At 44.1% G+C, this 14,994-nt stretch overlaps 1 protein-coding gene across 7 annotated transcripts in view; it reads left to right on the top strand.

The window, feature by feature from the left end:
- TMEM62 (transmembrane protein 62) overlaps positions 1 to 14,994 on the top strand; it is a 78,259-nt gene that overhangs the window by 31,364 nt on the left and 31,901 nt on the right. For 2 of the 7 annotated variants that reach the window (XM_022587314.3, XM_022587317.3), the window contains exon 1: positions 13,867 to 13,975. The exons of 1 other annotated variant lie outside the window; for it this stretch is intronic. Coding sequence is in view for 3 of the 6 variants with exons in the window: in XM_089907332.1 (XP_089763458.1) it covers positions 13,411 to 13,590; positions 13,864 to 13,975 (292 nt within the window). In the remaining 3 variants the exon portion in view is untranslated. Of the gene's footprint in view, positions 1 to 13,162; positions 13,591 to 13,863; positions 13,976 to 14,994 lie in introns of those variants that run through there. 4 more of the 7 variants (XM_089907332.1, XM_022587312.3, XM_022587313.3 and 1 more) reach the window with 4 other exon arrangements.

Raw genomic sequence — 14,994 nt, 5'->3', positions numbered from 1 at the left:
GTGTTTGTTATTGTAGATCTTTACCTTCTCTTCTGTTTCCTGCCTAAAGAAGTTCCTTTAGCATTTGTTTTAAAGCTGGTTTGGTGGTGCTGAATTCTCTTAGCTTTTGCTTGTCTGTAGAGGTTTTAATTTCTCCATTGAATCTGAATGAGATTCTTTCCGGGTAGAGTAATCTTGGTGGTAGGTTTTTCCTTTTCATCACTTTAAATATGTCCTGTCACTCCCTTCAGGCTTGCAGAATTTCTGCTGAAAGATGAGTTGTTAACCTTATGGGGATTCCCTTGTATGTTATTTATTGTTTTTCCCTTGCTGCTTTTTATAATTTTTCTTTGTATTTAATTTTTGATAGTTTGATTAATATGTGTCTTGGTGTGTTTCTCCTTGGATTTATCCTGTATGGGACTCTCTGCTCTTCCTGGATTTGATTGACTCTTTCCTTTCCCATATTCAGGAAGTTTCCAACTATAATCTCTTCTAATATTTTCTCAGTCCCTTCTTTTTGTCTTCTTTTTCTGGGACCCCTATAATTCGAATGTTTGTGCATTTAATGTTGTCCCAGAGGTGTCTGAGACTGTCCTCAATTCTTTTCATTCTTTTTTCTTTATTCTTCTCTGCAGTAGTTATTTCCATTATTTTATCTTCCAGGTCACTTATCCATTCTTCTGCCTCAGTTATTCTGCTATTGATTCCTTGTAGAGAATTTTTAATTTCACTTATTGTGTTGTTCATCATTGTTTGTTTGCTCTTTAATTCTTTTAGGTTCTTGTTAAGGGTTTCTTGTATTTTCTCCATTCTCTTTCCAAGATTGTAGATCATCTTTACTATCATTACTCTGAATTCTTTTTCAGGTAGACTGCCCATTTCCTCTTCATTTGTTTGGTCTGGTTGGTTTTTACCTTGCTCCTTCATCTGCTGTGTATTTCTCTGTCTTCTCATTTTGCTTAACTTACTGTGTTTGGGGTCTCTTTTTCACAGGCTGCAGGTTTATAGTTCCCATTGTTTTTGGCGTCTTCTCCCAGTGGCTAAGATTGGTCAAGTGAGTTGTGTAGGCTTCCTGGTGGAGGGTACTAGTGCCTGTGTTCTGGTGGATGAGGCTGGATCTTGTCTTTCTGGTGGGTAGGACCACATCTGGTGGTGTGTTTTGTCATGTCTTTGAACTTATTATGATTTTAGGCTGCCTCTCTGCTAATGGGTGGGGTTGTGTTCCTGTCTTGCTAATTGTTTGACATAGGGTGTCCAGCCCTGTAGATTGCTGGTCATTGGGTATAGCTGGGTCTTAGCATTGAGATGGAGATCTCTGGGAGAGCTTTTTTCATTTGATATTACGTGGAGCCAGGAGGTCTCTCATGGACCAATGTCCTGAACTTGGCCCTCCCACCTCAGAGGCTCAGGCCTGAAATCCAGCTAGAGCACCAAGACCATGTCAGCCACATGGCTCAGAATAAAAGGGAAAAAAAAGAAAGAAAGGAAATAAAATAAAGTTATTGAAATAAAATAATTATTTAAAATAAAAAATTAAAAGGTAATAAAAAAGAAAGAAAGAGAGCAACCAAACCAACAAACAAATCCACCAGTGATAACAAGTGCTAAAAACTATACTAAAAAAAAGCAAAAAACAGACACACAGAATCCTAGGACAAATGGCAAAAGGAATGCTGTACAGACAAAATCACACAAAGAAGCATACACATACACACACACAAAAAGAGAAAAAGGAGAAAAGTATATATATGTATAAAAAAGGAAGAGGGCCACCAAATCAATAAACAAATCTGCCAATGATAATAAGCTCTAAATACTAAACTAAGATAAACATAAAGCCAGAAACAAATTAGATGCAGAAAGCAAACCCCAAGTCTACAGTTGCTCCCAAAGTCCACCACCTCAATTTTGGGATGATTCATTGTCTGTTCAGGTATTCCACAGATGCAGGGTACATGAAGTTGACTGTGGAGATTTAATCCGCTGCTCCTGATGCTGCACAGAGAGATTTTCCTTTCTCTTCTTTGTTCGTGCAGCTCCTGGGGTTCAGCTTTGGATTTGGCCCCGCCTCTACGTGTAGGTCACCTGAGGGTGTCTGTTCTTCACTCAGACAGGAGGGGGTTAAAGGAGTGGCTGATTAGGGGCCTCTGGCTAACTCAGGCCGGGGGAAGGGAGGGGTACGGAATGTGGGGCAAACCTGCGGTGGCAGAGGCCTGTGTGACATCGGACCAGCCTGAGGCATGCTGTGTGACATCCCGGGGAAGTTGTCTCTGGATCACGGGACCCTGGCAGTGGCGGGCTGCACAGGCTTCCAGGAGAGGAGTTGTGGATAGTGACCTGTGCTTGCACACAGGCTTCTTGGTGGCTGCAGCAGCAGCCTTAGCATTTCCTGCCCGTCTCTGGTGTCTGCGCTGATAGCCACGGTTCACACCCATCTCTGGAGCTCATTTAAGTGGTGCTCTGAATCCCCTCTCCTCGTGCACCCCGAAACAATGGTCTCTTGCCTCTTAGGCAGTTCCAGACTTTTCCCCGGACTCCCTCCCGGCTACCTGTGGCACACCAGCCCGCTTCAGGCTGTGTTTGTGCAGCCAACCCCAGTCCTCTCCCTGGGATCTGACCTCCAAAGCCCAAGCCTCAGCTCCCAGCCCCCTCCCGCCCCGTTGGGTGAGCAGACAAGCCTCTCAGGCTGGTGAGTTCGGGTTGGCCCCAATCCTCTGTGTGGGCATGTCTCCACTTTGCCCTCTGCACCCCGTTTCTGTGCTCTCTTCTGTGGCTCTGAAGCTTCCCCCACTGCCACTCCCTGTCTCCTCCTGTGAAGGGGCTTCCTAGTGTGTGGAAACTTTTCCTCCTTCACAGCTCCCTCCCAGAGGTGCAGGTCCCATCCCTGTATTTTGTCTCTGTTTTTTCTTTTGCCCTACCCAGGTACACAGGGAGTTTCTTGCCTTTTGGGAAGTCTGAGGTCTTCTACCAGCGTTCAGTAGGTGTTCGGTAGGAGTTGTTCCACATGTAGATATAGTTTTGATGCATTTGTGGGGAGGAAGGTGATCTCCACATCTCACTCCTCTGCCATCTTGAAGGCACCTCTCCTGATGCTCCTCAATCTTGAGAGAGAACAAGTGTGGGACAGACAGGGCATAAAGTTTTGGATAGAGAGGTTAATTATAAACTCTGCAGAAGAACTTGGCTTTAGGGGAACTCAATTTGATTTTTAAGTGTACATTGTGGACATGCACATTTTAAGTGTACAATGGCATTAAATACATTCACATTGTTTTGCAACCATCACTATACCATGCATCTAAAAGACTTTTTTCATCTTGCAAAACTGAAAATCTGTACCTCTTAAACATTATTTCCTCATTTCCCCCTCTCCCCAGCCCCTGGCAACCACCATTCTACTTTCTGTCTCTGTGAATTTTAGCAGTCTTGGTGCCTCACATAAATGGAATTGAAACCTGGACCTGTGGGGCCCTCCTGGGCGCAAAAGTCTTTCTGTGTCCCTGTTTCTTTCTTTTTTTGTTTTTAATTGAATTTTAAATACACCTACTTCAATCCGCTCATTTAACACTTATATTTTTAAAAATTAATTAATTAGTTAATTTATTTTTGGCTCTGTTGGGTTTTCATTGCTGTGCGTAGACTTACTCTAGCTGCCGCAAGCAGGGGCTACTCTTTGTTGTGGTGCACGGGCTCTTCATTGCAGTGGCTTCTCTTGTTGTGGAGCACAGGCTCTAGGTGCACGGGCTTCAGTAGTTGTGGCTCCCGGGCTCTAGAGCGCAGGCTCAGTAGTTGTGGTGCACAGGCTTAGTTGCTCCACGGCATGTGGGATGTTCCCGGGCCAGGGCTTGAACCCTGTCCCCTGCATTGGCAGGCAGATTCTTAACCACTGCACCACCGGGAAGTCCCCTCCCTGTTTCTTGCTTGTAGGAAATAGGCTTCATTTAGCCTCCTTGACCTTCCCTGAGTTCCAAAGGGCAGATTCAAACAGTTGCTAATCAGGGAATGGAGGGGTTGCAGTAACAAGGGAGGAGCAGTCAGGAAACAATAGTTCAGTCTTAGGGCAGGGTCCTGGTTCCTTCTGAGGAAGTATACATCCTTCCTCAAAGTATACAAAGAATATCTTTGAGTTCTCCTGCAGGAACTAAGGCCCCCGCACCAAGGTGGAGGATGGTAACTTCAGGCAGAGCACCAGATTTCTGGAGCACCACCGTGTTATGTCACCACTAACCAATCAGGAGAAGTCACATACTCTGCAGCCCTTACCCCAAATTCTTCCTATAAAAACTTCTCCCCTAAAACCACTGGGGATTTTGGGCTTTTGGGGCATGAGCCACCTGTTCTCCTTGCTTGGCCCTGCAATAAACCTTTCTCTGCTACAAATTCCAATGTTTCAGTTTGTTTGGCTTCACTGTGAGTCAGGGACAGGAACTTTTGTTTGGTAACAGAATCATTCAGTATTTGTCTTTTGTGACTGGCTTAACTTACTGGCATAATGTCCTCAAGGTTCATCCATGTTGTAGTATGCATCAGAATTTCTTTGATCTCTGAAATTACTTTTGCGGTGTTTCAGGTTCCTTATACAGAGCCTTAACTACCTAGATAAAATTCCCCTCAAATTTCTGTTTCCTAAGGAGTTAAAGGAGTGCTCCTTGTGCATCTGTCAATCCCAATTTATTCTCCCCACCATGCACACTATCATATATAAAATAAATAAGCAACAAGGACTTACTGTACCACACAGGGAATTAAATTTAATATCTTATAATAAACTATTGTGAAATAAAATTCATATTTTATGGCAAGATAAGAAAAATTTAAACATAAAAATTTTTCTTTTAAACATAAAAATTTTTCTATGTCCTTTGGCCTCCTCTTTCCCTGCACTGTGCATTGTTTAACTGCATTATGCATCGACCAAACCTCCCCCATCAGAAATACTTGCTGGATCATCAAAAGCAACATTCTCCTACCATCAATAAGATGACTCCTTAAAGATAATATTCCTTCTTGATAAGGGGTCCCATGGCACTTAGATCTGGATTGTGTAACCTGTCAATAATATGTAATTTAATGTACAGCCCTCTTTCTCAAAAAACTTACATAACTGTGCCTTGACTTCTAATGGACGGAACAGTTCTCAGAGCTTTTGGAGATGCTTTCCCAGGTTATTATCCTCAAATGTCGCTTGAATAAAAATTTGTTTCTTTCTTAGATGAACTGATTAACTTTTTGTCAACAGTATAATGGAAAAGAATTAGAAATAGAATATATATATTCGTGTGTGTGTGTGTGTGTGTGTGTGTAACCGAATCACTTTGCTGTACACCTGAAACTAACACAATATTGTAAATCGACTAGACTTCAATTATTTTTTAAAAAGGAGTGTTCCTTAAAAAGCTTTAAAAATATCTGGTACAGGACTTCCATGGTGGCGCAGTGGTTAAGAATCCACCTGCCAATGCAGGGGACACGGGTTCGAGCCCTGGGCTGGGAAGATCCCACATGCCGTAGAGCAGCTAAGCCCATGCACCACAACTACTGAGCCCGTGTGCTGCAACTACTGAAGCCTGTGCACCTAGAGCCTGTGCTCCGCAACAAGAGAAGCCACTGCAATGAGAAACCCATGCACTGCAACAAAGAGTAGCCTCCGCTCACCCCAACTAGAGAAAGCCCACACGCAGCAATGAAGACCCAAAGCAGCCAAAAATAAATAAATAAATTTATATATTAAAAAAATATCCGGTACATAATGATGTTTAGCAGCATTATTCACAGTAGCCCAAAGGTGGAAAGAATCCACATGTCCATTGACAGATGGATGATTAAAGAAAATGTGCTATATTCACATAATGAAATATTATTCATCCTTAAAAAGAAAGGAAATTCTGACATATGCCACAACATGGATGAACCTTGAAAACATTATGTTAAGTGAAATAAGCCAGACACAAAATGACAAATATTGTATGATTCCACTAATATGAGGTACCTAGAATAATCAAATTCATAAAGACATAAAGTAGAATAGTGGTTACTAGTGGCTCAGGGGTAGGGAGGGAAGAATGGGGAATTAATGTTTAATGGTTACACATTTCAGTTTGGAATGCTGAAGAGTTCTGGAGATGGAAAGAGGTGATGGTTGCACAACAAAGTGAATGTATTTAATGCCACTGAATTGTACACTTAAATATTGTTAAGATGTGTAAAACAAGGAATGTTGCCATCCATTCCAGTTCTTCAAGGATTAAGTTGCAACTCACTGCAGTCACCCACCCTGAGGAAAATACAGGATGGAACAAGAAGCATTCTGTGCTTTGGATATAAGGGCACCTAGATAGTTAAGATGCATATCTAAGGAAAAATTTCTATGACCCCAGATTCTTGCATCTTCCCATATAGAGAAAAGTGCTAAAATCATTCACTTGAAATATCTGTTCTTTGTGATTAGCAGTAATCTTTTTATGCCTGACTACATGTTTTTCCCTACAGCAAACTACAGCAAAACATCCACATATATCCTGGCTCCTTCCCTGCCTCTTCACAGCAGTTCCTTAGAGCTATCTGAGAGGCTATCTCCTGGGCTATAGTTCTCAGTCAGGTCTGTAAATAAAATTGAAACATACTGCTCTTAGGTTGTGTGGGTTTTTCAGTTAATAGATATATAACATGTTATATGTATTTTATCATGATTTTGAAAAATAATTTTAAAAAACATTTATATACACGTAAAAGTCTTTTGATTATACTCCTTTAGCTTTCTATGGAAATTGAAGCCATGCTCCATAGCGTTAACAGAAGCTGGTAACTAATGAAAATTCTTGAGCTTGTCTTACAGAACAACAGGTGTGGGAATGGCTTGTTAAAACCCCTCTGCCTGTAAATGGCCTTCATTGATTAAGGTTTTCTTCCTTCCTTCCTTCCTTCCCTTCCTTCCTTCCTTCCTTCCTTCCTTCCTTCCTTCCTTCCTTCCTTCCTTCCTTCCTTCCTTCCTTCCCTCCCTCCCTCCCTCCCTTCCTTCCTTCCTTCCCTCCCTCCCTCCCTTCCTTCCTTCCTTCCTTCCTTCCCTTCCTTCCTTCCTTTCTTCCCTCCCTTCTTCCTTCCTTCCTTCCTTCCTTTCTCTCTCTCTCTCTCTCTCTCTTTCTTTCTTTCTTTTTCTTTCCACACCTTCCCATCTTCACACAGCTCAGCTGTTTCACAGAAACTTGCAGTTAGCTCTTGCCCAGTGCAAGCTGGCTGGGGCTGTGTGACCTTTAAAACTGGGCCAGGGCAGGTGTCTGATGAATAGCCTGTTGATGTGAGACAGCCGGAAAACTCCACCCTCGAATCATGCTAAGCAGTTCCATTTTCAATGTGCAGAAACATGTAACCCACATGCACCTGCACAGAACACCGATTACCTCAGCTTTTCCCCTACCTCCAATCACCTTTCCCCATGCCTAAGACCACCCTCCTTATCCCATAAATATCCCACCCCCGTCGCCTTTGGGGAGGCAGATCTGAGACTTGTTCTCTCATTTCCTTGTCTGGCTGCCTTGTGAATAAACTCTTTCTCAGCCATAATCCTCAGAGTCTCAGTGTTTGGCTTACTGTGTGTTGAGCAAATGGACCTCACTGGGTAACAAAATGACTTCACAGAACAATGATTTAATAATACAGTTTCAGATTTTAAAATAATGTTAGTATAGAAATAGTGATCTGATGGCAATTGCTATCATAAAGATAGCAAGCAGCAATTTACCATGAAAGCAAACTTTCCTAGAATTAAAGTCAAGGGAGGGGCTTCCCTGGTGATGCAGTAGTTAGGAATCCGGCTGCCAATGCAGGGGACATGGGTTCAAGCCCTGGTCTGGGAAGATCCCACATGCCGCGGAGCAACTAAGCCTGTGTGCCACAACTACTGAGCCCACACGCCATAACTGCTGAAGCCCGCGTGCCTAGAGCCCGTGCTCTGCCAGAAGAGAAGCCACCGTGCTGCAATGAAGAGTAAACCCCACTCGCCACAACTAGAGAAAGTCCGTGTGCAGCAACAAAGACTCAACGCAGCCAAAAAAAATAAAATAATTTAAAAAAATGTGAAGGGAGAATCTTTCACTTGGACATTTCACAATACAATGTACATTGTCATCAATACTCATGTTTATGAGTCATATAGTTCAATTTATGAGTATTGATGACAATGTACATTGTATTGTGAAATGTCCAAGTGATAGATTCTCCCTTCACTTTAATTCTAGGAAAGTTTGCTTTCATGGTGAATTGCTGCTTGCTATCTTTATGAGATTACAAGAAATCTTCCTTTCTCCTTTGACTGTCAGGAACTGAGAACCAGCTTTTATACTAATTTGTAGTGATTAGCTGGTCAAACCAGTATTTCTCTGGAGAATCATTAACCATCATGACATAAATAAATTCCTGTTTCTACTCACTTTTGTTACTGAACAAAGTTCGTGTGCCCGATGCACAGTGAGGCCAAGTAGATCAAAATGTTGAAGCCTGGAGCAGAGAAAGGTTTACTGCAGGGCCAAGCAAGGAGAACAGGTGGCTCATGCTCAAAAACCCTGGACTCCCTGATGGTTTGGGGGGAAAAGTTTTTACAGGCAAAATTTGGGATGAGGGCTGTATGGTGTGTGGCTTTCTTTTGATTGGTCGGTGGTGAGGTAACAGGGCGGTGTTCCAGGAATTTTGTGCTCAGTCTGAAGTTACCATCCTCCACCTGGGTGGGGGCCTTAGTTCCTGCAGAACTCAAAGGTATTGTTATGTATATATTCCTTCAAGAGGAACCAGGACCCTGCCCCAAGGCTGCACTATTGTTTCTTGGTGGCTCCTCCCTTGTCTCTGTATCCCTTCTCTTCCCTGATTAGCAACTGTTTGAACCTGCCCTTTGGAACTCAGGGAAGGTTAAGGAGGCTGAATGAAGCCCATCTCCTACAAACAAGAGATGGGGGACACAGAAAGGAGGGATGGCCCCATAGGGTTCTGATCTGTTTCACTTTGAGCACCTCGGGTGAAGCAGCTTGGTTACAATTCAGTGTCTGAAATTCAAACTGCTGGCCTTTGTGACTTTAAACCATGTTTCTCTGTCCAAGATGTCTTTACAGCAAGTCTGTTCCTATCATCTCTCACATGGCTTCTTGTTGTATTCCATTTCTGGAAAATGATTTTCATATCTTTGAGGTAGGTTCCTCCAAAACCTCTTCAAATACATTTTTTTATATGCTACATTGCCTGTGTTTTAAATCAGATTATATCAACCATATCTTCCAAATTTGCTTTAAAGATATTCATCCAGATGTTTTTTAGTGGCACAGTATTAGACAAAACCAAAAACTTTATTCATATGGACAATGGTCTCTACACATACACTATAGCCCTAGTTTTTTTCATCACTAGAGTTCCAAATTTTATACTTTCAGCTATCTTTTGTTCTTCCTTCAAATATCCAATCAGCTGTCAAATTCTGTAGTCTCTGTCTTTACAATCCTTCCTTTCTAATCTCAATGTCACACTCTTCCACCTTCCTACTTCAGGCCTTTGTAATTACCCACCACCTGGATATCTTAGTCCATTCAGGCTGCTATAACAGAATATCACAGACTGGGTGGTTTGTAAATAACAGAAATTTATTTCTCACTGTTCTGTAGGCTGGAAGTGTAAGATCAGGGTGCCAGTGTGGTCAGGTTCTGGTGAAGACACTCTTCCAGGTTGCAGACTGCTGACTTCTTGCTGTGTCCTTGATCTTGGGTGGCCTAAGCCTGTAGTGGCTAGAAGCAGGATTTTGTTTCCTCATCCAGAGACTGAAGTCAGGCCGTGTCAGTTAGAGCGCTGAATCCTAGCCAATAGACCACCAGGGACAGTGTCCAGTTGTTGCTGAAATGTCGGCTTCCCTGTGCACTGATGCTGAACAGATATATGGAGACAGGGATTTTGGAGAAAGAGAGAGATGGCTTTATTTTTCTGCCAGGCTGAAGGGAAGACACAGCAGGCTAGTGTCTCAAGAACTGTGTCCCCCCACTCCTTGGGAATCAGGTAAGATTTTATATGTGGGGCTCGCAGTCCGGGGTATAAGATAAGGATCAAAGTAGTGAAAGTCTTGCATTCTTCCTTTCCTTTGCATTATTTCAAAACAGTCATAGCTGGCGTCAGGCTGTCGGGTAATTGAGGTCCTGCAGGCTGGTAATTGTGTCTGTTTGCCTCTGGTTTATTGGCCGGTGACCTTGTTTCTGAAATGCAAAAACTACAGGGGGTGATTTGTTACCAGGGGCATATAGAATGTAAGTGCTTGGAGGTAATAAGGTTAGGGGGTGACAGGCATCCTGTGTGAGGATGTAACTCACACAGAGTTAGGGGTGATAGGTGTCAAATGTAAATTACATAGTGTCAGGGAGTGAGATTAGCTTTGTAAAGTACAAATCTAGTTACTACAAATTAGTGACAGTTAAAGTAAAACAAGGAGCGAGTAACTCTTTCAGGCCAGGTTATGTTTCTTCTCTAGCTTGTTTGCTGTTCCCTTTGTTTTCCTTGCTCTCAGGAGAAGAAGAAAGAAAACTCTCACTGCTATTTACATTGCAACATAGTGACAAGGCCCTGGCCCTTGGCTTTGTAGAAATCAATTTCCCCAGGAGACAGAAAGTAGTGAAACAAGTAAAGTGTTTATTAGGAGGAAAGAGTACCTGTGAATAGACACACATGGGCGGTCGCAGAGAGAGAGTTGTGCCCTCGTGGTAGTTTGAATCACTAATATGGGGCATTTGTTCTGGGTTTCCTCTGGCCAATCATCTTGCTTTGCCTGGTTCTGAGTCCCTATTTGGTTTATCTCAGGGTCCTCCCATGTGTGCACACATGCACATCTCTTAGCCAAGATGGATTCTAGCGAAGAGGCCTATGGGTAGGTTGACGTCACTCCCTTTTTGACCTCCAAGGAGCCCTTCTGCACATGTGTAGTTGGGAAGGTCTCCTTGACTTCGAGAATGAGAAATATGTGGTCTCTTTATCTTTTATCTGGGCAGGGCTCAGCTCCTCTCTGCTACTGTCCCCCCACAGGGGACAAACTCCAGCTGCTCAGCCTGGGGTACACCTATCTCCTGCCTCATCCTCACATGGTGGAAGGGGCCAGGGATCTTTCTAGGGTCTCTTTCATAAAGGCACTAATCCCATTCAGTAGGTTGGAGCCCAAAGCCCCCACCTCCAAATACTATCAACATATGAATTTTGTGGGGACATATTCGGATCGTAACACAGGATTAGTGCAGTATTCTTTTAACAGGACTCTCTGCCACATCCCTCTGTTTAATTGGTTCCCTATGCCATTGCCAGGTCTATCTTCACTCTTGGCATTTATAGAGGCTTTCTGTTGCAGGGGAAAAAAAAAAAGGGGCACAAGAAGAGGGTCATGTCCCAGGTCTTGAGTGAGTCTGTGGGACTGGCCGCCAAGTGAGGGTCCTTGGCTTTGCACAGGAAAGAATTCAAGAGTGAGCCATAGAAAAGTGAAAGCAGGTTTATTTAGAGAGATACACGTTCCATAGACAGAATGCGGTCCATATCAGAAGGTGAGAGTGGCCATGGGAGAAACACACTCCAAAGACAGAATGAAATGTAGTCCCTCTCAGAAAGTGGGAGTGACCCCGAAATACGGCATGGTTAGTTTTTTATGGGCTGGGTAATTTCATAGGCTAATGAGTGGGAGGATTATTTCAACTATTTTGGGGGAAAGGCAGGGATTTCCAGGAATTGGGCCTTGGCCCACTTTTTGGCCTTTTATGGTCAGCCTCGGAACTGTCATGGCGCCTGTGGGTGTGGTGTGTCATTTAGCATGCTAATGTATTACAATGAGCATATAATGAGGCTCAAGGTCTACTGGAAGTTAAATCTCCCGCCATCTTGGACCTAGGTGGTTCTAACTAGTTTTTGTTGTATCCTCAACATCTATGTCATTCTTTTAAAGATTGTGCCCTGCCCCCTTCCCTCCTGTTTCAGTTCCAGGAGTCTGTCCCCACCTTCCACCCCCCACCACCCAACTGCCAAAACCACTGGGTACCCAAGTCCCAAATTTGGCCCTCTGTATCTGCAGCTTCCACACCCCCATGGGTTGGTTGAATCCACAGATGCCCAACCCCTGGATAAGGAAGACTCTCACTGTCTCTTCAACATGACCTGCGTTTTCTCACCTTAATGCTCTGGTTCATGTTGTTAGGTCCTGGTGGAAAGTGCTTCTCCCCACCCTGCCCCCAATCTCTGCCACTCAGAAATACTATCCATCCTTTATATGCCACCTCCTTAATTAAACTTTTCCAGAGTCTCTCCAAAGAAGTGATCTCTCCAGGTTTTAACCTTCCTCTAGCATTTTATATCTCAATGTCACTTGTAGCAAAATAGCATGTTCTTCTCAACCTCATTTATGTATTTCTCTCTGCTACATAAACTTCTAAGATAGTGAACTTTTTAGCTACTTACCATTACGTTTCTTTATGTTTTCTGCTTAGATCAATGTCTTGAATTCCAAAGGTACTAAAAAAATATTTAATGAATTGAAATAGGCATAACTTAAATACTGGCAACACAGCCCAATAAAATAACTCAAAAAGGGGTTAAGAAGGGGGCTGTATTCATATAAAACTGTTTATTGAGAACAGAAATATGTTTACCCAGAATATTTTTCAAAACATGTTTATTCAGAACATAATAAACAATCCAAAAGTTCAACAATAAGGGAATGGTTAGATAAATTAAGGGCAGGACCCTAATGTAATTCTTCTCTTGTACCTGGCCCATAGGAAGTATTTTAAAATGTATTAAATGAATGGCACACCACCGTATTAGACTATTATGCAACCAAGTGCACATGAAATCAGTTTTAAGAAAAAACAACTTTCACAAAACATACGGATTAAATCTATAGAAAACCTACGGAGCGACTTTGTTAATAATCAGAAGGAACCAGAGAAAGCCACCTGCCACATGTGTGCAGCAATTTTTAAAAGGCGTCCTCATACATACTTTGATTCTCACAACAACCCTGTGAAGTACGCTCGGTAGGTATTAACTCTGGTTTGCAAGGAAACCGATCACCGAGGTCCGGCATGATTGACTAAGGCGGAGTCAGGACGCTAGCCTCCGCCTCCCAGACCCGGGCTCCTTCCCTGCCACCCCAAGGCTACTGCGAGTGGCGCTGGGGGCGGGGGGTGGGGGTGGTGTCAAGGTTTTTTTTTCTTACCCCGCATTGCATTAGCAAACCGAGCTCAGAGCCGCGGGCGGCTTGCAGGTACACAGCCAGGCGCAGGTGCCAGCGCCGGCTGGCCAGACCGGCGCCGTAGGCCCCGCGACCATAGAGTCCGGAAGTGCGGCCAAAGCAGCTCCCGGGGGGCACCGCTCGGTCCCGGTGCCGGTCCCTGACCCGGCCCCGCACTCGCGTGCCGCGCCCCGGCGGGCGGAATGGCCGCAGCGCTGGCCGTCAGGGTGGTCGCCGGGCTGGCGGCCGCGGCCTTGGCGGCAGTGCTCTTGGAGCACTACGGCCTGGCTGGGCCGCCCTCGCCACTGCCCCAGCCCCGCACCCCCCGGAGCCCGCACCCTGCGCCGGGCCTCGGAGCCAGCAACATCTTCTGGGGTCTGCAGGTGACGCAGCGGGAGCTCAGGCGGGGGCTGGGTGGGTGCAGAGCTGGCGCCGCGCGGTGAGACGCCAGCAGTTAACGCGGGGTCGCGACCCGCTCCTGTTTGGGCCCACACTCTGGGCTGGGGGAGAGGGGGTTGGCGCTCCGTCCTTCCCTGGGTGTTTCGTTGATGCACTGCGTCTTTGCCTTTTACTTCCGCCGGAGAGAGCCGCTGGGTCTCTGTTCGTGCTGCCTCCTCCTGACTCAGATATCTCTGTTTAACACCTGCTTTCGGCAGATATCCGACATTCACCTGAGCAGGTTTCGCGATCCAGGCAGAGCTGTAGACTTAGAGAAGTTCTGTTCTGAAACTATTGACATCATTCAACCAGCTCTCGTCCTAGCAACAGGTAGGGAGGATTGCCGTGCTGTCATGTTGTTCTGTGGTCCGGATGGTAGAATGCAAACAGGGCTGCAGCCTTTTAATTTGGGGACGTTAGGAGAATTTTAGCTACAGCCTCAGGTGAGTCCTCCTCCTGTAGAGGAGATAGGATATTATAATTTCCTTTGCCTATGGATAACTGAGTCAAGATCCGGGCTAAATGACTTGCCATAGCAAGGTTTTGGCCAAGCGGTGGAAGCAAGGCTCATGATTCTCGCGTTAGTGTTCCGTCTGCCGTCTGTTATCTGTTTTTTTTTTGTTGTTGTTATTGCAGCTCTGGATTTGAGAGAGACTTAGAGAAAGCCCTTTAACCAGAAATGAAAAGTTCTGCTCCTCCTCCTCTTCCTCTTCTTTTTTTTTTCTTAACTTTTCCATTTTCCTTACAGTATTAATCTTATATTGTCAGTTGTTTGAGGCTTCAGGTAACTCAGGACACTTTTTTTTTTTTCCATCCTTTGGTACTTCTGTGACTTGGTTCCCTGGAGTGTTCAAACCCCAAACCCTTTGCTCCCAACTGTGTTGGAGAAGAAGCTAAAGGAGCATCTATCCTGGCTCTTGGGGGATTCATCTTTCACCCACCTTACTGAAACACCTCTGCTGATATGACGGAGTCCTCATTTTATGGACAATCTCAATTTCAAATGTCTGTCTAGTTTCCCAGAAATTTTGGTATTTCATTTTCCAAACTACACCTTCCAGATTGTTTCTTGCTGTAAAAATAATACTTGGTCAGATCACATATCCTGATTTGGGGTTTGGAAAATAAGATTACCATAGATATTTACACCTTCCCAAAGTGTTGGAATTTCTTATTAAAGAGTTTCATTTCATCAGAGTCTCAAGATGCATTTTGTACTGCTCCCTTTAAAGATACATTTTTCACAACCTATTTTAATATAACAGGAAGTTAAATAGGCACTTGCTAACCTATAAGAAACAAATAAAGCCCGTGCTGAGAATCTTATTTTCGATGGCTTGCTTTGGACA

The sequence above is a fragment of the Delphinapterus leucas genome, chromosome 2 (assembly GCF_059928025.1).
Source record: "Delphinapterus leucas isolate spDelLeu-1000000601 "Yukka" chromosome 2, BTC_Dleu_Yukka2, whole genome shotgun sequence".
Taxonomy (NCBI): Eukaryota; Metazoa; Chordata; class Mammalia; order Artiodactyla; family Monodontidae; genus Delphinapterus; species Delphinapterus leucas.
The sequence above is the reverse complement of the archived record's forward strand: the minus strand, read 5'-3'. Positions and strand labels throughout refer to the sequence as shown.